We start from the raw sequence: 20,717 nt of genomic DNA on the forward strand, positions 1-20,717 counted from the left end.
AATAATCCGATATATTTTAAGATTTTTCATGACTGATATTGATCACACATTGGACATGAGAATTATTTTCAAATTTGGTTCGTAGCTCAAGTTCTTAGTTACAATTGTTTCCCCTCTTTACAATGTGATGTCACTTCTAAATACATTATTAACAACAATATACTTTCATGAGTCTTTAACTTTGCTAATGCAAGAACCCAAACACGCAATGATGACTGCAATAATCATTTCAGAGGCATCAAATATAATAACCTCATAAGGCTTTTTTCATGGATTTTAGAGTGGCAAGAGACCTTAATGGTCAGCTAGTCCAAATTCTGCATCTCCAAAAGGAGTTATTCAGCATGGATGGGGAAGTCTTTACCTTATTAGGATCAAACCTTTAGAGCTAGAAGGTAGCTTAAAGGTTATCTTGTGCAAAACCCTCCAAAGAAGTTAAGTGACTTTCTCAAGGTCATATGGAACAAAGCCAGGATTCAAACCCAGAGTTCCTTCCGTTACAGCATTCTACCTCCTGCCGTATATTCATCCGAGGTTGTTTAATTTTCAATGAATTAATGCCTGATACACACTTTAAAACAGCTTTCTCTCTAGACAGCAGTAAGAAAAAAACAAATGCAAATGGCAACCACAGATAGTATATGCTTACATAATTGTCTCTTGCAGACCAGCCTGGATAGAGCTGCATGTGTAACTGCCTTTCCTTCCGAGCTAATTCATAATATTTTGCCTGTTCTTCACGGGAGAGGGCGTGCCACTGTAAGCAAAAATGGCAGGTGAGAGGAGAGAAGAAAAGAAACATAAGTGAACACAATAGGTGATCATGGCAATAGAAAAGACATCTTTCAAACTTTGGGGAATGATTTAGGATATTAAGCTTATTAATTCTGATTTACCATTAAATAACGAAAGACCAAAGAGGTAAGTGAAGCCAGGTCACACAGAGAATTAATTGGTGATTACAGAGAAAGCAAACCCAGGCCTTTCTTTCCTGCTCAATTATATCTTGAGACACATCAAAGTCAATCAAATTTTGCTAAGAAAAATTATTTCCATGATCTTCTACTATAAATTAAAAAGAGATTTCCTTGGTATACTTCAGCACCATTTTTTGTTTGTTTGGTTTTTTTATGCATTATTAACTATTTTATTATTGTGATTCCCCCCCCCCCCGTATTCTCAGATCTGAGTCTAAAGTCCCATTCATTTATGCAAAATGAAAAAAATTTCCAGCAGTTTTTCTTTCTCTCTCTCTCTCTCTTTTTTTTTTTGCGCTGATGCTCTCTCTTGCATGGACAGTTTCTTATAATGTCACATGAAGAGGTCTCACCCTGTAAGGAAAGGAAATGAGCTCCTCTCATGTGATCCTTCCTTTCACATAGCAACACATCAAAGGTCACATACACACTCTAACTGCCCTTGGGGAGGCCACCATAAACATTGTACATTCATGCCAGCATACTTTATAGCCATCATTTCATCTTCCCTCGCATGGAAATTAAGGAGTCATATTAACTTTCATCTGCCAGTTACAACTTGATTTCAATTATCTAATTTGGGAAATCTTGATAGCAAACACCCTTTATAGTTTTCTTGTGTGCCATTATTTCTAGATAATGGGAATTCTGTTAAAATGGAACATATAGGCAATATAGCAATTTTGCTATTGTACACACACACAGATATACATGTATGTATAGATACAATGTATATACACACTAGTGTGTATACACACTAGTGTGTATACACACATTCCTAAAATTCTCCCCTTTCAGATTGCCATATCACTATCAAGGATACCACCATCCTCCAGTGACCAAAGCTGAGGGTCATTTTTGATACCTTGATCTCTCTTACCCACCATATCCAATCTTTTGCCAAGTCTTTTTGATTCTATCTTTGCAACATCCCTTGTATATGTCCCTTTCTCTAATACTGCCACCATCTTGGTAATGGTCCCCATCCATCATGTCTGGACCATTTTAAGAGGCTGCTGATGGATCTGCCTACTTTAGGTATCTTGTCACTCCAGTTCATCCTCCACTGAGTTGCCAAATTGATCTTCTTAAAGTGCAGGTGTCACCCTGGCCCTTTATTACATTCCAGTGGCTTCTTAATACCTCCAGCATCAAATACACTCCTGTAAATGTATTCTATGACCTCCTTGCTGTTCCCTGAATAAGACATTCTACTAACTCTTCATTTTCATTGGCTGCCCTGCCATGGCTGGAACTTTCTCTCTCCTCCCCTCTTTCTTGGTTTCCTTCAAGTCTCAGCTTCTGCAATAAGCCAGTCTGATCCCCTTAATTGTCAGTGCCTTCCCTCTGGAATCACCTTCCATCTATGTTGGATATATCTTGCATGCACATATTTGGTTGCATGTTGCCTCACCAATAAAAATATGAACTCCTTGAAGGCAGGGACTGTTTTTGCTGTTCATTGTGTCTCTAGTTGCTTATCACAGTGCCTGGAATATTATAAGTGCTTAAGAAAGACTTGCTGACTGATTGACTGAACCTGAAGCTTGGCCCCAAAATAAAGATACGAGAAGACCGACGCCTTTGATGAGGTGGAGAGAGGGACAGGTCCATGGTGTGGGACACTGAATATATTTTCATATAGTTTTAACGTATTGATCAGTTTTACTGATTTTTCTTTCTTCCTAGTTTTCTTTAAAAAACAAATCTTTGTTATAAGATATGGCTCTTTGCAACGGGGAGGGGAGAGATACAGGGGGAAATTTAGGTAACGTAAAAACAAGATATCAACATATTTTTTAAAAAAGAAAAGCTAAGTATCCTTTCAGAAATTTTGTAATTTATCTTATTTTGCTGTAATGAGGTAGGGTATTTCCCAACCTTAAGACTATCTGCAAGGGAATCATCTTTCTATATCCTGTCCACATTGCAATGATAATCCTCATCTTGACACTCTTCTCTCTAGGTTTTCATGATGCTAACTCTTTTCTGTTTCTCTTCCTGTGACTGCTCCTCAGTCTCCTTTATTGGATATTCGTCCAGGTCATGCCTGTTAACTGTAGGGGGTCACAAGGCTCCCTCCTGAGCCCTCTTCGATTCTCTCTCTATAGAATTTCACTTAGTTATCTCCTCAGTTCCTATGGATTCCATTATCATTTTATGCTGATGATTCTAAGACCTACTTATTCAGCCCTAACTTCCAGACCCAACCCTATTAGACACCTGAAATGGATGTCCTGTAGGCATCTTTATTACTTAACATGTCTAAAACTGAACTCATTCTTTTTCCTTCCAAACCTTTCCCTCTTTCTAACCTCCTTATTACTGTGCAGGGTGCCGCCATTTTTCTAGATATGTATCTTCCTTGACTCCTTACACTTTCTCACTCCTCATATCCAATCTGCTGCCAAAGACTGTCAAATTTACCTTTGGAACATTTCTTGCATACATTCCCTTCTCTCTTCTGACTCTGCTACCAGTCTGGTGAAGGCCCCTGTCATCTTTGTTGTTGTTGTTTAAGACACCAGTCATATCTGACTCTTTGTGAAGCCGTTTTGGGTTTTCTTGGTAAAGATACTAGGGAGGTTTGCCATTGCCTTCTCCAGCTCATTTTACAGGTGAGGAAACTGAGGCAAATAGGGTTAAGTGACTTTCCCAGGGTCACACAATAAGTATTTGAGGCTGTATTTGAACTCACAAAAAGGGGTCTTCCTGATTCCAACCCCAGTGCTCTATCTACTGCACCATCTGGCTGGCCATCACCTTACACCAGGACTACTGAAATATCCTGCTGTTTGGTTTCCCCGCTGAATGTCCATCCCTACTTCAATCCATCTTCCCTTCAGTGTCAGGGATTTTGCTAAGGTTCAAGTGTGACTATGTCATCTCTCTCTACTCAAAAACTTCAGTGACTTCTTATCACCTTTAGATCAAATATAAAATCCTCTGTTTGACATTCAAAGTCATTCAAAACCTCCTTCTTCCCCCCACCTTTCTAGTCTTCTTACATCTTACCCTGGGGGCCATTTTCCTGATCTATATCTGATCCCTGGACCTATATGGCTCTAGAGGAGAAATTGAGGCTAGTGATTTTGCATAGCCCTCCCGGTCTTAAATCCAGTTCACTTGCATGTCATGGCTTGATGCCATGGTCCTCTTTGAGAACGAAGGACAATCAATATCTTACCCCCACCACACACATCATGTACTCTGTGACCTACTGGTGCTGGTCTCTTAGCTGTCCCTCATAGAAGCCATTTTATCTCCTGACTCTGGGCATTTTCTGTGGCTTTCTCCCCATACACTGCATCCTCTCTCCATCTCTGCCTACTAGCTTCCTTAAAGTCCCAGCCCAAATTCTACCTTTCAAAAGAAGTCATTCCCTGTCCCTCTAAATTCTAAGGCCTTTCCTCTCTTCTTACTTCCACTTTCTCCTACCTCTAGATTATCTGTACACAGTTGTTTTTATATTGTCTCTCCCATTAGACTGTGGGCTCCCTGACAGCAGTGACCATCTCTTACCTTTCTCTGTTTCCCCCAGTGCTTAGCACCAGTGCCCTTAATACATGTTCATTACCTGATTTAACCTGTCAAGCAGGAGCAGCAATGCCTGAAGGCAGAGAAAGAGACTAACTTTTGAAGATCTCTTATAAAACTTTTGACTCCTGATAGAAAACAAGTTTATCTTTTTTAAAAAAAAATTGCTACATTAGTAGACTGTGTGAAGTTTAAGAGAAAGACTCTAACACTCATGGCTTGGGCCCAAGACAAATTAATAAGTACAAGACTTGTTTAAAAAATGGGGGGAGGAGCCAAAAACTACTCCTAAGATAAAGTTACCAGAAACACAGATTTTTTTCTCTTGTCAAGCTAGTATATACAATTAAATAAATGCTGGCCAGAGGCAACTGCAGAGTGGGAAAATAACAAAGATCATGATTTTACCAGTCATCTACAACTTCACCACTTATATTTATTTACAGATGAGATATTTCTGTAGAACTGGTGAAACACCAGAGATATTAAAAAAAAAAACACGTACACTGTGCAAAAAGAAAAATTAGTGCATGCTCTCACATACACATATTTTGGGTGAGAACAGTTATACTGGCATCCTTTAAGAACTGATTTTATTCAATGGATGAAAAAATAATTCTAGAACTTGAAAAATGATTTAAAAAGGCAATATAATACATTTTTCATCATTTATCCACTATATTCATTCATTCAACAGAGTACTGGAATGAGATATATACAATTGTTTCTATCCCTTCTTACCCCAGCATATTCATGCCTGCCACCCACTACTCAGTAAATGAGTCAGCAAGCACTCATTAAATATCTATTATGTACCAGACAGAAGGGGATTCTATAGTCTAGAGAACTAGGAGTTGATAGGGTTTAATAATCTATAGCCATTTTATAAACCTGAGTTAAAAGAGCATCCTAAGCACACTTAGGTATTCATAAATAAGAACAGAGATAAGCCTGGTTTATACCCCCAAACAATTATTTCTAGTTTCAAAACTTTTTGTGAAGGGGGGGGGTAATAGGAGGGATCCCAGCATTATGATTTTATTATTATAGAAAATTACTGATATAAACCATCTCCCCATTGATGCAGATCTGCATTCTATCCTGGAGAAGTCAAATGACTTAGACAGAATCACACAGACAACTCATGTGAGAGGCAGGATTTCTTGATTCCAAATGTGTCTTCTATCCACCAGCCATGCTTTCTAGATTTCAAAATTCAGTTGACATAATAATCACAACCTATATTTACAAAATGTTTTACATTTCCAAGAGGCGTTCACATACATTTTCTCCTTACAAACAACCTTGTAAAGTAGGTAGTACATTATTATCTCCATTTTACAAATGAAGAAACAGAGGCATTAAGAAGCTACTAAGTGGTTTGTTATAGGTTACCAAGCTAGGAAATGTTGTAGCTAAGAGGTGAACACAGGACAAAGTGAATGCAAGTACCAATTCGCACAAAACAGAGCAAAAAAGGGAGAGGTCCACTGATACAGAACAGATTCTTAACTTGCATTTGCAATTAATTGGATCTCCTTTGTATTCTTTTTGGCCATGGATTTTAGTTACAATATTAATCCATCATAAGACCACAAAATATATACACCAATAAAAGGAATTTGTACCAGATTAAAACAAAAATATAGTAGTGGTGTTAATGTTGAAATTTTGTGAAAAATAACTGCACTAAAATCTACATGGATTAGAAGATGGGTTTATTTTTTTACAGTAAATATTCCCCATTTTCTATCTTTATCACTTCATGAAAAATCAAAAGCATTGCCTGTATGCTATTTAAAGTCTTAATTAATGTCTGTTAGGAGCCACTGCTTGGCCACATTGAAATACAGGTGAGCAAAAGAAAACTTAGCTATTAGAGAAATTCATCATTCTCTAATGTCCTTCTCCTACTCTGGTTATTTTGTGAAAAGAAATCTTAGAGGGGCAGCCAGGTAGCACAGCGACTAAAAGCACTGACCCCAGAATCGGGATAACCTTGGATCGAATCTGGGTTCAGACACTTAACACCCACCCAGAAACACCTGGCCATGTAACATTGAGCAAGTTGCTTAACCCCAATTGCTTAGGGGTGGCCAGGTGGCTCAGTGAGTAAAAGCACCGGCCCCAGAGTCGGGATAACCTGGGATGGAATCTGGGCTCTGATATTTAGCACCACACCCAGAAATAACTGGTTATGTAACCTTGAGCAAGTTACTTTACCCCAATTGCTAAAAAAAAAAAATCTTAGAGACTATTTTGTTCATAATGCAATTACAAAAGACAGACCTGATACCATCAAATTTTGGCTCATTTAATTTAATTTTTTTCATTGTAGAGACACAGTAAGAAAGAACAGATACTACAAGCTTAAATATGCTTGGAGGAACTTTGGCAGAAACTTTAATTCATTCAAAAAGAGAACTTTACTTCATTCATTTGTAAAGAGATATGCAATCATCCCAATACTAGTAATTAAAAAAAAATTAAACCTGGGAACTTTTAAGGGCTACTAAGCCCTGCTCAGCCAGAGAAACCTTTGTCAGGATAGAAAACCTGATGTTAATCAGAGCTCAGAGACCTGTAAATAGAAACAGGTGTCCAAATCAAAGACAGAGGGACCCCAAATAAGAAGCATCATTCAGGACACATGCGCTGATCTGGGAGTTGTTAAGAGAGCTGAGAAAGTAGCAATTGCTGGAAACGTGCCTGAAGAAGGAGGAGGAAGCATGCCTCCTTGTATCTTTTCCTGGTTTGCTCTCTGGAACAGGAAAAATAATTTCTGCTGGAGGGTTGGGGATCCTTCAACTAAGAAAAAATTGTTTAAGAGCATTACATGGCCTCAATAAAAATGTCAACTCTGATTCTGCACTGATTCCTTCTTTTACGGGGTCAGGGAAAATGACAATCAGCCTTTAAGCCTGTATATTTTAGAGTCCTCCAAGGGTGTTGGGAATCACCCATCTGTAATGATTTGGTAAGGGGAATGATCATAATTATTGTTATTAAATGTTTAAGAACCTACTGGGTCCTAGGCATCCTATGTAGGGCACCAGAAAAGCTATAATTTGCTCTCACTCATTCTTTTTCCAACCACAGTCTATTGCAGATAAGAGAAGAATTTTTAAGGTGTGAAACTGCCCTGAGTGCTTGAGACATCCTCTATGATTTATAAAGATTGGTTGTCTCAAATATTTTTAATTGTTTCTACTCAATTTTATTAATTATTTCTAATAACTGAATTATCAGCAAGTCAATTAAAAATGATCTTATATGTTTTACAAAGCCCTGTCATGTGTACAAATATGATAAACATAAGTTTTGCTTAAAAGCAAAACCAAAAAACTGGTAACTTCCATGCCAGATGCCAGAATAGAGTTAAGTCCCATAAACTTGCAAACCAGATAAATTTGAAGTGTTTATGTAGTGGTGCCTGCTTATAATCCTGGATACCAGGGAGTCTGAGGTTGGTGAATCACTTGAGCTCAGGAATTCTGGGCTGTGTTGGGCTAAACCAGAATGAACTAAGTCCAGTATCAATACAGTGAGCTCCTGAGGGCAGGGGGACCACCAGGGTGCCTAAGGGGGATCGAACCAGCCCAGATCAAAGCTCTCAGGCTGATCAATAGTGGGATCAGGCCAAGGAATGGTAGAGGAGGAGGAGGCAGAGGTGGAGAACAAAGAAGAGAAGGAGGAGAAAGGAGAGAAGAAAGAAAAAGGAGGAGGAGGGAAAAAATGGGAAGGAGGAGGAGAAAAAAAATATGTGTACTATAAAAACATTTGCTTTACGAAAGGGCAGCATGGGTAGAGAGATAATCTGAAACCAGGAGAACCTGCGTGCAGGTCTGATGATCTCTGATACTATTTGGGCAACAAAAAGCAAAACACTTAGCCCCACCAGCTGCTCTAAACAATTCTCTAATTTTACAAAATACAGCGTAGATGCACATCAGCACTAATAAGGGGGCTTCCTCACTGGAAGTTCCCTATATGAATGAAATCATCACTGTTCTGAAAATGAGTATTTATTTATAGGTCCTTAACTGCTTAATTGGCAGGACTGAGACCATAATAATCAAAGCTCTTCCAAATTAAAACTCATTCAAGTACTAAGATCTTGTGTTCAAAAATTATAGGTGTAAGTACACAAAATACCCAAGTCAATTGACAAAAATTCAGCAGACATTTTGCAGTTTAGAAATATGCTGTTTCTAGGGTGTCTGCAGGGACTGGGTCATGTGGTAGGCAGTGGGTGGATGTGAAAATTTTATAAGGCACCTCAGTGTAGTGGAAAGAAGAGGAAGCTTTGTGTCATTCAATGGTATGGGTTCCAGTTGTATTTGTTGTTTTTCAGTCATGTCAAAGTCTTCATGACCCCATTTGGGGTTTTCTTGGCAAATATACTAGAGTGGTCTGCCATTTCCTTTTCCAGCTCATTTTACAGATAGTAAACGGAGGCAAACAGGGTTAGTTGATTTGCTCAGGGTTACACAGCCAGTAAGTGTTTGAGGTCAGATTTGAACTCACAAAGAAGAATCTTTCTGACTCCAGGACCAACACTCTATCCATTGTGCCACCTAGCTGCCCCCAGTGAGATGTGGGTTAAATCACTTAATCTCAATGAAGTTTCCTCATCTGTAAAATAAGGGTGGGTGGGTCGTGAGGGGATAATGGAGTTCGACTGAATAATCTCAAAACTCCCTTAAGTCTCTGAAATTCTATGATATCTATAAATCCAAGAATCCTTAGAACTAGGATATATTTCCCTGGGCCTAAAGAAATGATCGAGGGCAGAAAGGTACTGTCCTGAAGAAGGTGAGAACGCAAGTACTTCCAGGAACCTTCCTAGCTCGAACCCTGATGTCCAGAGATTCTGTGTTTGGTTGTTGCAACATCCCAGAACAGCTGGGCTGTTCCCTGGGAGAAGCCACCATCACTGCCGTAGATCATTCAGAAGAATTGCTTTTACCCACTGAGCCAAATGGGAATAAAAATAGTCCACTAAGGAGGAATCTTAATGTTTAAAGGCTTGCAAAGCACATTCCACAGGTTATCATATTTAATCTTCACAATAATCCTGGAAGGTAGGTGCTCGTTATTAGCCCCATTTTTCAGGTGAGAGAAGGAAGGGGAGGGCAACAAGTATTTATTAAACTCTTACTATGTGCGAAGTGGGCAGCTAGGTGGCACCATAGTGAATAGTATTGGACCTGGACTTAGGAAGACTCGTCTTCCTGAGTTCAAATCCAACCTCAGACGCTTACTAGCTGTGTGACCCTAGGCAAGTCACTCAACTCTGACTCAGTTTCCTCATCTGTCAAATGAACTGGAGAAGGAAATGCAAAACCACTCCAGTATCTTTGCCAAAAATCCCACCAAACGGGATCATGAAGATTCAGACATGACTGAAAATGACTAAACAGCAACAACAAATGGGCCAGGCACTGTGTTAAACAGTTAACAAATATTATTTCCTTTGATCTTTACAATATCTCTGAGAGGTAGGTTCTATTACTCTTCTCATTTTACAGGTGAGGAAACTGAGGCAGGCAGAACTTATGTCACTTGCCCAGGGTCACACTATTAAGTGTCTGAAGCTGGATTTGAACTTAAGTCTTCCTAACTCCAAATTCAGCCACTGTGTCCTGGTCTTCCAGACCTAGGACAATGATGTGCAGCCTCAAGGACTTCTTCCTGGTTGGAGGAATATCAAACCTATGGACTTCCCTTTATACCAAAGCAGGCATAGAACATGGAGAAAGACCTGGAACTGGATCCCAACTCAATGACTTACTGTTGTGACCTAGTGCAAGTCATTACATCTCTCTTTGCCTTGATTTCCTTATATACATAACAAAGGAATTTCACTCAATAACCCCCCAGATCTAAATCAATGATCCTAAGAAAAGATCCTTTATATTTTGCCTTACAGATTTGAGGGAGAGATGGGAGACTCAAGAGAGATACTGCTTTCTCCCTTTAGGTAAGTGGGGTGGGTGTCAGAGGACTTGGGGTCAGTTCTTGGCTCTGTTATTTAACAATCTGCATATGTGTGTGACTTTGGACAAATCACTTAACCTCCCTGGGCTTCTGTTTCCTCATCTGTGAAATGAAAGGATTAAGCTAGATAGTTGCTAATTTCCCTTCCAACCCTCAATCTATGACATGCTATAAGCTAGATCTTCTCCCAAATTCTCCAACACTACCTCACATCTCCTTCTTTTCAGCTCATAATCTGGGTTAGTGCTATTAATTGAATCAACTTGCCCTGAACTCTGAAGCTTCATCATAGTTGCTGTTTTTCCCCTAGTACACTTCCAGTACACCCTTCTCCCCTGCCCACCCCCAGGAACATACCACATCTTTATCTTTTTCACACCTGCTCACCAAACTCATCTTTTCCATAAGACCCTTACAGATCCAGCCACCAGCTTCATTTACTTAAGCCCCTAAACAAAACCCAATGAGCCACAGACTCCCTGGGGATAACTTCAACACTTTGATGGATTTGTGACCTCAGGGATGTAGGTACTCCCCCAGTGATGCCAACGGCAGCTCATCTCAATGAGACTCTTGTCTGGGCCTCCCCCAAAGTCTTCCAACATAATGGAGCATTCCATTGGGTTATATTACTCTGTCCCTGCCAAGTGGGGAGCCCTAGAGGAGAAAGCTGGGGGAACTCTATAAAAGGAATCTTTTAGTGGGTGGCCTCTGCTCCCCATGGTGTCCAAGATGGGGCAGAGTGCACCATGAGTCACTGAGGTCCCTGGGGTTAGTTACAGGCCTAGGGCTAGATTTGGCTGACTAGCTCCAGGCCCTACTTCTTTCTGGGACAATCTTAGCCACCCTCCTCTTACAGACTTTAGGGAACAGATTTATATAGGATAGGGATGGGAGTTTAGAACTTGGGAGTCCCTACAGCCTGAGGGGAAAAAATAAGAGAATTTGAATAGTGTAGAACTGACTGTCGAAAAAAAGATGTCCATTGTGGATAAGCATTTTATAAAAGATTCTGGTTTCATAAAACTTTTCCCATTTAAAGAGCAATAAAGCAGGTTATAAAATTCTTTGACATGAATAAGAAATGAACTGAAGGACTGTGCAGATCACCTGTCTTCAGTTCTACATGTATTTCTGTACAACTGTAATCAGTCTGTCCTGTGTCTGGGTCTCCATTCTTTGTGGGTGCTTCTTGGGACACTGTCCTGTCTCATTCATTAAATGATAAGCTCCTTGAAGGCTACCTGAATTGTTTTTAATTCTTCCCAGGATCGAGGTGCACATGCCAGATACTAAATTTCCATGAGAGACTGCCAGTTCATGAGAAGTGCTCAGTGGGAGAATTCACATCTCAGAAATAGGTAGTATAAATCAGAGCTTGGTTTATTTTTTATGATTATCTAGGCTTAAGAAAATGTTAACAATGCAGATTAAACTTACAAGTGTACAGGGGGTACATTTTTTCTTTCTGGAGGGGGGGAGCTGGTTGTTAAACATTTACCAGCATGTTGATGCTAGGGGGTCACTGAATTTGGGTGGGATTTAATGAAATGTTTCCATGGTGACTGTAAACACCCACATACCATTTCACTACTTACCCTTCTGCCTAGAATCTGGTTGATAGCTGCACTTTCTTTCAGAGTACACTCAGCTACAACGTTCGCTCTCATCTCTTTCATGTATAACATAAAAGCATTCAGAGGTTTCTTAATGTGAGGTCTTTTCGGCTCCTGTTCCTTTCTCTGTTCATGCTGAGGCTTCCTAAAAGGTGGGGGATGGGGGGGATAAGAAGAGCATCACAAGGGAAAGAAAAGAGAGTTACTCCTAGGAATAAAGCCAGTGGGCTCACTATATACTCACGTGCCCTTACATTTGAAGAGATGACACCCAGCTAGATAGATTAAACCTAGTTATGTCCACAACAGAAGCCGGCAAGCCACTGCCTTTTTGTAGATAAAGGCCTTCACTAAACGATACTGGTTTCATAAAAAACTTCCCATGAAAAAGAAAAGGGCTGTTAACATTCTTTGACATGAACTGGAAATGGATTTAAAGATGGAATGAGGCCCTATCCTCAGTCTACTTAAAGCCTGAATTCTTTGGTTTTCCTAACATGAAGCAGAGTACACAATGTTGGTGCATGCTTCTTTCTAATCAATCAAATTAGTCGACAAATATTTATTAAGCTCCTGCTATGTGATTGGCATTATGCTATGCACAAAAACTAAAACGAACACGTCCTGTCCTCAAGGGGCTTATGTTCTAGAGTTAGAATCATGGAATTTGAGAATTGGAAGTGAACTCAATAGCCAATTAGTCCAACTCATAACTCAAAGGAGGTCCCATAATTAAAGGATAGGTAAACGTTCCTCCAATTTCTGCTTAAAGACTCAAAAGGAAAGGGAACATCCTATTTTCCAAAGTAGTCCATTCCATCTTAGACAGATCTAATTGCTAGGAAATTTGGCTAAAATCAAGCCTAAATTGACATCTTTGCAGCTTCTACACATGGCTTGTCCTCTAGGGTTAACCAGAAGGAGGTTAATTCCCCCTTTCACATGATAGTCCTTCAAAGAGAAGAAGACAGATCGATCCCCTGAGTCACCTCTTCTGTAGGCTAAACATGCTCAGTTCCTTCCATGGATTAGTCATATGATGTGGATCCAAAGCCTATCATTGTACTGGCTGCCTTGCTTTTGAACACTCTCCACCTTATTGGGGGTCATTCTATAACTGAAATGCTAGAGTTTTCAATTCTATTGTGAAATTAGGGGGATGGTATTGGCACTAAGAAGGTATAACCTGAGGCACGGGGCTCTTTTTTGCCTCTAACTTCTGCACTGAAGAAGCTTCAAACCAGAATGTGGGTGATTTCTTTAGTAAGGAAAGGTGCTGATATGCCAGTTTATTTTATATGGGCTCCCTAGGACATCCAGTAACCCCAGCCTCTTTACTGTGTGAGCTCAACTGGAGGTGACAACCCCCTGGTAAACAAGTCCATTGCTCATAGGTCAAGATCTGGAGATTCCCTTAGAGGGAGTAAGTTTTATTGATTGTTTCATGTTTTACTCCTAGCCTTCTGAATCATAAAATAAAGGAGAATGGTCACTACACAGAAAATCAAAGCCCTTCTTTGTGGCTACACAGACAGAGACAAGAAGGCACACTCAAAGCAAGTTTTCCTGATAAGAGAAGTGGGGCAAAGGAGGTAGTGAAGATGCCAGGAAACCAGAAGCAAACTTACACGTGCATTAACTCATTGTCAGTGTGAGGGTGTTCCTGTTTGACCTGAGGAGTTACGATAGCTGGATGAGGGATGCCAGTTGTGTGGGGACCTGGAGGGCCAGGGATCATATGATGTGAAAACCTAAAAGAAAAAAAGAAATAGATAAAAAATAAATGCCTACTGATAAGCCATCAAAGCAGAAAATCAGGGAGAGACCAGTAGAGACCACTCCAAAGAAATGTGGGGATGACCAGCCACTAAATGCCATTGGGCTGACTGTACAAACATTGCTCACTGAATACAAAAAAAAAAAATTATTGCTTATTGTAACTGTATTTCTTTCCTTAAGTCATTTGATCAAAATTTAACAGCTGAAAAAATTTCCCAACCAATTTGAAGGACTAAGAAAAGTCTCAAAGGACCATACTACCATATATTTGGAGCTGGAGGGGACCATCAAGATCCTCTAGCCCAACCCCCTTTTTCAAGGAAACTGAGATTCAGAGAGATTGAATCCCTTGCCTAAGGTCATGATGTCAAGGATCAAAAAATCAAAGATTTATAGCTAGATGACCCTTTGAGGCCATCAGATCCAAGAGAAATGTAAAATTTTCTTTTTTTTTCTTTTGAAAAAAAGTTTTCCAATGTCAAAAGAACCATTTATTTGGAATAAAATATTCCATTATGGTCTTTTAATAATTTTGACAAGAGACCAAAGAAATAAAACAAAAAAGATTATCTCTCCACTTGCAGAAAAATATCAAAAGTATAAGAACCTCCAACCCCGTCATCCATCCAACTTTTCCTCTCTCTTATCCAAAGATCGGGAGAATCAGGAGGAAATAAGAAAAAGGAAGATTTCCTTCAGATAACAAACATAATTGAAATAGTCCCAGATATTTTTCTATGCTTACTGTACAGAATATTCCTTATGCTATAGCAGGAGGATTGTTTAAGATATTTTGACTTATGGAAAACTGATAAAGAATTCAATAAGACTTTTTAAAATGAGTTCAGTGTTGTATTTGACATGAAGAGAAAGCCAGGTACGTGTACATGTATTAAAAGCAACGACATTTCCAAAGGCTTGCATTGCATTATGAAGGTCTTAAAATATCCACCACCGATGTGCACAAAGAAGGGAAACCACCATGCAAGAAAAATTAAACAAATGAGAGTTAGAGGATCACAGCCTTCAAGCTGGAAGAAGCCTTGGAGGTCATCTTCTTTCAACAATTTCTTTAGATATGTTTGGCTTCATTTAAGAAACTTTTGCTTTTCAAAGTGTTTTAAGGGTTTAAGAAAAGCCCTCCTCTTCCTCTATGGCCTTCCCACACATCCAAGGTTGGCAGCCCTCCCTTAACTACTTTAACCCCCAAATCAGGCCTTTTGGGAGGAAAAAAAATTAAGCTCTTTCATCTGGGAAGAAAAGAATGAACTCTCCTTGAATATGTACTCTCTGGGGAACGAAAACAACAAAAAAATCAAGACTGCAGGACTTTCATCAGAGAATGAATCTGCTAAATTTAGGATTTAAAAAAAAACAACAACATACGTACTGGTTGTTTGTCAGTGAAAAAAACCCTGTCACCAGATAGTTCTAACAATGTGACTTGAAGTGGGTGTAAATTTTTTTTCCTATGGGGGAAAGAGTTAATTTTGTTTTGGACTTCCCTAACTGAAATGTCTACAATTCACCTAGAAGAGGGTAAAGAAATTATAATAAACTGAAGAAATCCAGCTTAAAAATAAAAAATAAAATAAATGCTGATTACTATTTATTAACCAAACAGTATAATGTCCCATATGATGACAGTATTTCCCTTGAGAAAGTTACACCAAATGCACAGATGATACATTGCAATGTTGTGTGAATATATCAAGCATGAGATTCAGAAGCCATCTTTTCCCAGGTGCAAAAGCATTTACACAGAGCAGTTTCTACGTGTGGCATGGCAGGTCTCAGAGAGCATTGCTTGCACTAATAAGTCAACACATGGCCTGATTCACACACTAGTACAGACATCCCATAGGTACTGACAGCTTGTACACACAACCTTATCCTGGGGCTAGGACTGGACCCTGCAGAATCTGTGTATTTTTACCAACTAGTCACGCTAGGCTGAACTTGAGACTCGTGTCCAGGAAGTAAATTAGAATAGTAAACCACTCTTTCCCCTCCTCCCCAGTATATTTTATTAAATCAAGTAAACTGACTGCAATTTCCACCATCGGAATATTTCACCCCCCACATGTACATAGAGTGAGGAGGAACCCTTGTACTTTGCGAGTAAATATTTGCAATGATTTCAGATCATTGGCATATCCAGTTTCTATCTCCTGTCTCTCCTGTCTCTGGTATATGGCTCCTACCTGGGAAATCCTAATTAGCACTTCTAGTGTGGGAGCCAGGCAGCCTGTATCTACAGACAGACATGTTGTTGAAATCGAGGCACCGCTCCTAGCTGTCTAAAAGACAAGCAGAGGCGTACAAGATGCAAGAGAAAAGCAGCAGCTTGTATTCAAATGCCCCAGTTTTCCGCCTCCTCCACCTACCTGGACATGGAAGTGTCGACTGAGAGTGAGGATGGGTAGGGCTGCCTGAATCCACCCGTGATGGGATATACAGGCTGACCTTGCCTGAGGTCACAGAAGAAAGGATCCCATCAATAATAAAACAAGAGTTACCAACTAGCAACAACAATGAGAGGAGGGCAGGATTAAAATAATGTTGTCTGGGGTTTCAATAGATCCCCCCTCCCCACCTCAGTTTCTTCAGTTATAGATAACTGGTTCCCCATCTCATTCCCACCCCCAAAGAGCCATTTGTCTTAAAGAAAAGCCCTCCTCCCCCACATATCCCAGTTTAAAATCAAATTAGTTAACACAAAGGCTTGTGAGTCAGGTCTTCTCTGCTAAAAAAAAGAAAGTAGCCAGTCAGTGAATTTCATCTGCAGACTATTAGGAAATGGAAATAAAAAATAAATTTGGATAAATCTATTCCAGTGACCAAACATTTTTTACACCCCCATTCCCCCTACACACCTCTTTCTCATTCACACATTCCTTTAATAAACAAAAGATCTCCTGTTTGTTTTCCTTTCCATCCTCCTTTCAGATTCCATCTCTCCTTCCCTCCCTCCCTTGGTCTTTCCCATATCTAATGGTACACTTTCTTGCATACTTAGTTTACACCCCCTCTTCTAACTGCCCCTGATGGGACTCGGCACAGGATTAATGCCCCCCTAAGTAGCTAAGTTCAGAAGGAATAATTGATTCAGGTTTGAAAGTGTAAGCACAATCAATTAAATTCAAACAGAGTTATTGACCGAGAGATTTAATGCTTTAATTAAAAAAAAAAAAAAGACAACTGGCATTTCCAAAGCTGCTAGCCTTAATAGAAACCAGAATGACAATCCATAGTTAAAAAGAGGAGAGATAAGGATTCTTAGCGCACTGCATAGGGGTAGGGGAGAAGGGAAAGAAACACAGACTGAAGTTTCATCACAGATCCCCCAAAAAGGAATAGTGCACTCCAAGAGGAGGGGAAAAAAGATAAGGGTATCAAAGATAGCAAAAAGACAATACCCTGTGTGTTTTTTCTTCCCTCTTTCTTTCCAATTGCATTTCCTTTGACTTTAAAGTTTTGGATAAATAATGACAATAAGTTTTAGAAAAAAAAAAACCTTTAAAAATGAAATAAAAATGAAGGTAAAAAGGGCTTTAACATTAAGTTTTCAAGAAAAGAAAGTTCTAAATTACTGGTTTTGATTAATGTTGAAATTCAAGGTACACACATCGTTCTCAAAATTCAAGAACTGTTTTCATATTTTGAATTCCTGTATTTGGTCTACTCTCCTGACAGCTCCTTCTTCTCAGTTTGCCATGATTACTTTAGTAAGAAAAAAAAAAAAACCACATTATATATGTTCACCTTTGGTGCTAGAAGTTACAAGTTTATTCATAAAAACAACTTTTTAAAATGTTTTCCCTAAGAACCGTCTATTTGCAGTCATACCAAATGCCCAAAGCAACACACTGGATCCATCCAACTATGAGCTTCAAAGCAAAAATGCTATATGTTCATTTTCTACACATATTAGAAAACAGATTCAACCTGTTTCAAAGTCTACATTTTTTTTAATCTTTTAAATTGAAATGAAATGAATTGACCACCTTCCTCATGAAGTGAAATTTCTTTACTCCATGGTCCTGTTCATAAAGTTAACATGAATAAATGAAAAAGGAAAGGAATGAAAGTACAGATATTCTACTGCCAAGTTGTCAAAGGGTTCTTACCAGCCAAGAGGTGGGGTAATCTGTCCTACACCACTTGGAGACAGGGGATAAAAGGTAGGGATGTCAGGAGCTGGAGGATGTCTGGACATGCCTGTTAAGAAGAAAAGAGGAGAGGTAAATTTTTAGCTTCAACAGGCCACTGGGCGAAGAGATGAATGAAAAAAGAAATAAAATGCCTTATGCTTTAATCAAGAGATGGAATCAAATTGTTTTTATTGTGGAAATTTGGAAGAAGTTGTAAGGAGAGCACTTTGCAAATGACTGTATAAACATGAAGTACTACTATTACTGTTACTATTATTATGCTTAGTATTATTCTCACTTCAAAGGGATTTGAATTCTAGGAGAAAAAATAAAATTCATCTTGACTAACGCATAATATATTTTAGTAATTCAGTTACAACATTTACTTTTTTGAGGAATCCGTGAAAGCACCAATGCACCATTAACTCAAACTCATCAAATCTGATTTTAGAAAGATGCTATTTATTCTGCTTTATTTCCTTTTAGCTAAGAAAGAGCCATACTCTTCTAAAATGCAGCATGAAACAAAGGGGAATGATGGTACATGCAAGGTAAATAGCCTTCTGTGGAGTTACTGCAGGATTAGGTAGGCACTTACTTTTACCAATTTTTAACTGGCTCCCTCATGGATGAGATTTGGAAAATTTGCTACCAGAGGATCAGGGCTTAATTAGGAATCATCTTCAGTCTCATAATGGTCACACTTGATATGATTCATTGGGTTTCTGACTGTCACTTCATCTTCTGCTAAGCTCTGCACAGCAAGTTGAGACCTCTGGGCTTCAAGGTCAACCCGTTTCACATCAGTTGCATTTCAAAGAAAGGCAATGTCCCACAAGAAATGTTCATCTTCCTAGTCACAAAGTGCCCCTTAACTGTGAGTAGCACCTCAAGATTAGACCTAATCTTAGTCCCTGATGACTGTCCTTTGCTCTCTAAAAGGAAGAAGGGAGAGAGCCCCATGAGCAAGTCTATGAAAAGCTGTCATTTAATATGTTTGGGAAAGTAGAGCCTAGGAGCGGAAAAGCTATTAAAGCTTCTTAACACATTAAATCAACTCCTTTAAAGGGCTATTTCAATATTTATACTCACATTCTGAAGGTGTGAAAACTAAAGAGATATACTCATGGGAGACTGAAATGGTACTAAGTGAACAGAGGACTGGTATGTGTGTGGTACAGATAGATTGAGCATTATATCATGGACTGATATGATATTTACTTTCCATGCAAAATTCCATTGAGTTCCATCTGGATGTTAGGAGATATCAAAAATCTTGAAATTGAAAATAGATTGATAGCCAGAATTCATACACCTCTTTAAGGTTTGAAAAAAGCTTTACATAGATTATCTCACTTGTTTCTCACAACAACTCCATGAAGTAGGCGTCATTATTAGCATCATTTTAAAGATGAGAAAATTATGGCTGAGAGTGACTTGTCTAGGGTCACATAGTCAGTCTAAAGCAAGTCTTCCTGATTCTAAGCCCTAAACTCCTAGCCTGAAACAGGAAGAACAAAAAAAGAAGACTGATGGGAACAAGAAACAGCCAAAACTGAGATGGGCAGCTAGGTGGGTCAGTGAGTAGAGCCCAGGGCTTGCCGTCAAGAATCCAGTCTCAGACACTTACTAGCTATGCGACCCCATGCAAGTCACTTAACTCTATTTGCCTTAGTTTCTTAATCTGTAAAATGAACTGGAGAAGGAAATGGCAAACCACTCCAGTATCTTTGCCAAGAAAATCCCAAATGGGCTCATGAAGAGTTGGGCATGACTAAACAACAACAAAACCACATGCTAGACACTAATAACCAAAAAGACAAGAAAAATCTTACTTAATACCCAGGTAACCAAGCTATTGTTGTTCTAGTCATTCTCAATCATCTCCAACTTTTGGTGACCCCATTTCAAGTTTTCTTAGCAAACACATGGAGTGAGTTGCCATTTCCTTCTCAGTAAGTAAGACATGGGGACAAAGAGAAAGGCCCCTTCTTTTCTCTTAATAGATCAACCAACACATAAGATAGATCTTGTTCTTGCTCAGGGTCCGGTGGTATGGCTAGACAGCAGTTCCTGTGAAAAAATCTCAATATTTTAATAGACCACAAGGTTACAGTGAGTCAGTCATACATCACTCCTCATACAGAAGAAGTTTCCTATCTTAAGACTAAATCTTTAAATCTACTTATCCCCCATCACACACACTCACACACAATTAAAATGTAACCTCCTTGGGAGAAGGTATTGTTTCACCTTAGACTTTGTTTCTATAGTCTAATACATAGTAGGTACTTAATAGATGCACCTTGACTGATAGTTGACAAGTCCCCAACGTTAATGCAATCTAAACCTTTGTAGGAATAGACTACATTTAGAACAAAGAAGGTAATACATTTATTATACTCTGTTCTTGTCTATCCATATATTCACTAGCATTTAATAATAGCATTTATAAATACTAATATAAATTTATATAGTATTTATAAAGTGCTTTAAGATTAAAAATATTTTTTGTATTATGTTAACTCATTTGTTCCTCAAAACAACCCTGGGAGGAAGGTGCTATTCTTGTACCCCATTTTACAGCTGAGAAAAGGGAGGTAGAAGAAGGTTGTGTGACTTGCCCAGGGTCACACAAGATTTAAATTTCTCCT

The 20,717-nt window shown here is 39.0% G+C and overlaps 1 protein-coding gene across 9 annotated transcripts in view; it reads right to left on the reverse strand.

Annotated features, from left to right (window-relative positions):
* The window catches only part of LEF1 (lymphoid enhancer binding factor 1), a 171,195-nt gene that overhangs the window by 24,395 nt on the left and 126,083 nt on the right, over window positions 1-20,717 (reverse strand). For 6 of the 9 annotated variants that reach the window (XM_069094912.1, XM_069094907.1, XM_069094929.1 and 3 more), the window contains exons 5-9: window positions 18,040-18,130; window positions 16,297-16,380; window positions 13,759-13,881; window positions 12,113-12,275; window positions 650-757 (exon numbers count right to left, since the gene is read on the reverse strand). In XM_069094912.1, coding sequence (XP_068951013.1) covers window positions 650-757; window positions 12,113-12,275; window positions 13,759-13,881; window positions 16,297-16,380; window positions 18,040-18,130 — 569 coding nt within the window. The remainder of the gene's footprint in view (window positions 1-649; window positions 758-12,112; window positions 12,276-13,758; window positions 13,882-16,296; window positions 16,381-18,039; window positions 18,131-20,717) is intronic. The other 3 variants (XM_069094934.1, XM_069094932.1, XM_069094937.1) reach the window with 1 other exon arrangement.

This window comes from Petaurus breviceps, unplaced genomic scaffold, assembly GCF_028583685.1.
Source record: "Petaurus breviceps papuanus isolate PSGF00001 unplaced genomic scaffold, PetGlider_PUasm1.0 126, whole genome shotgun sequence".
In the NCBI taxonomy this organism is placed as follows: Eukaryota; Metazoa; Chordata; class Mammalia; order Diprotodontia; family Petauridae; genus Petaurus; species Petaurus breviceps.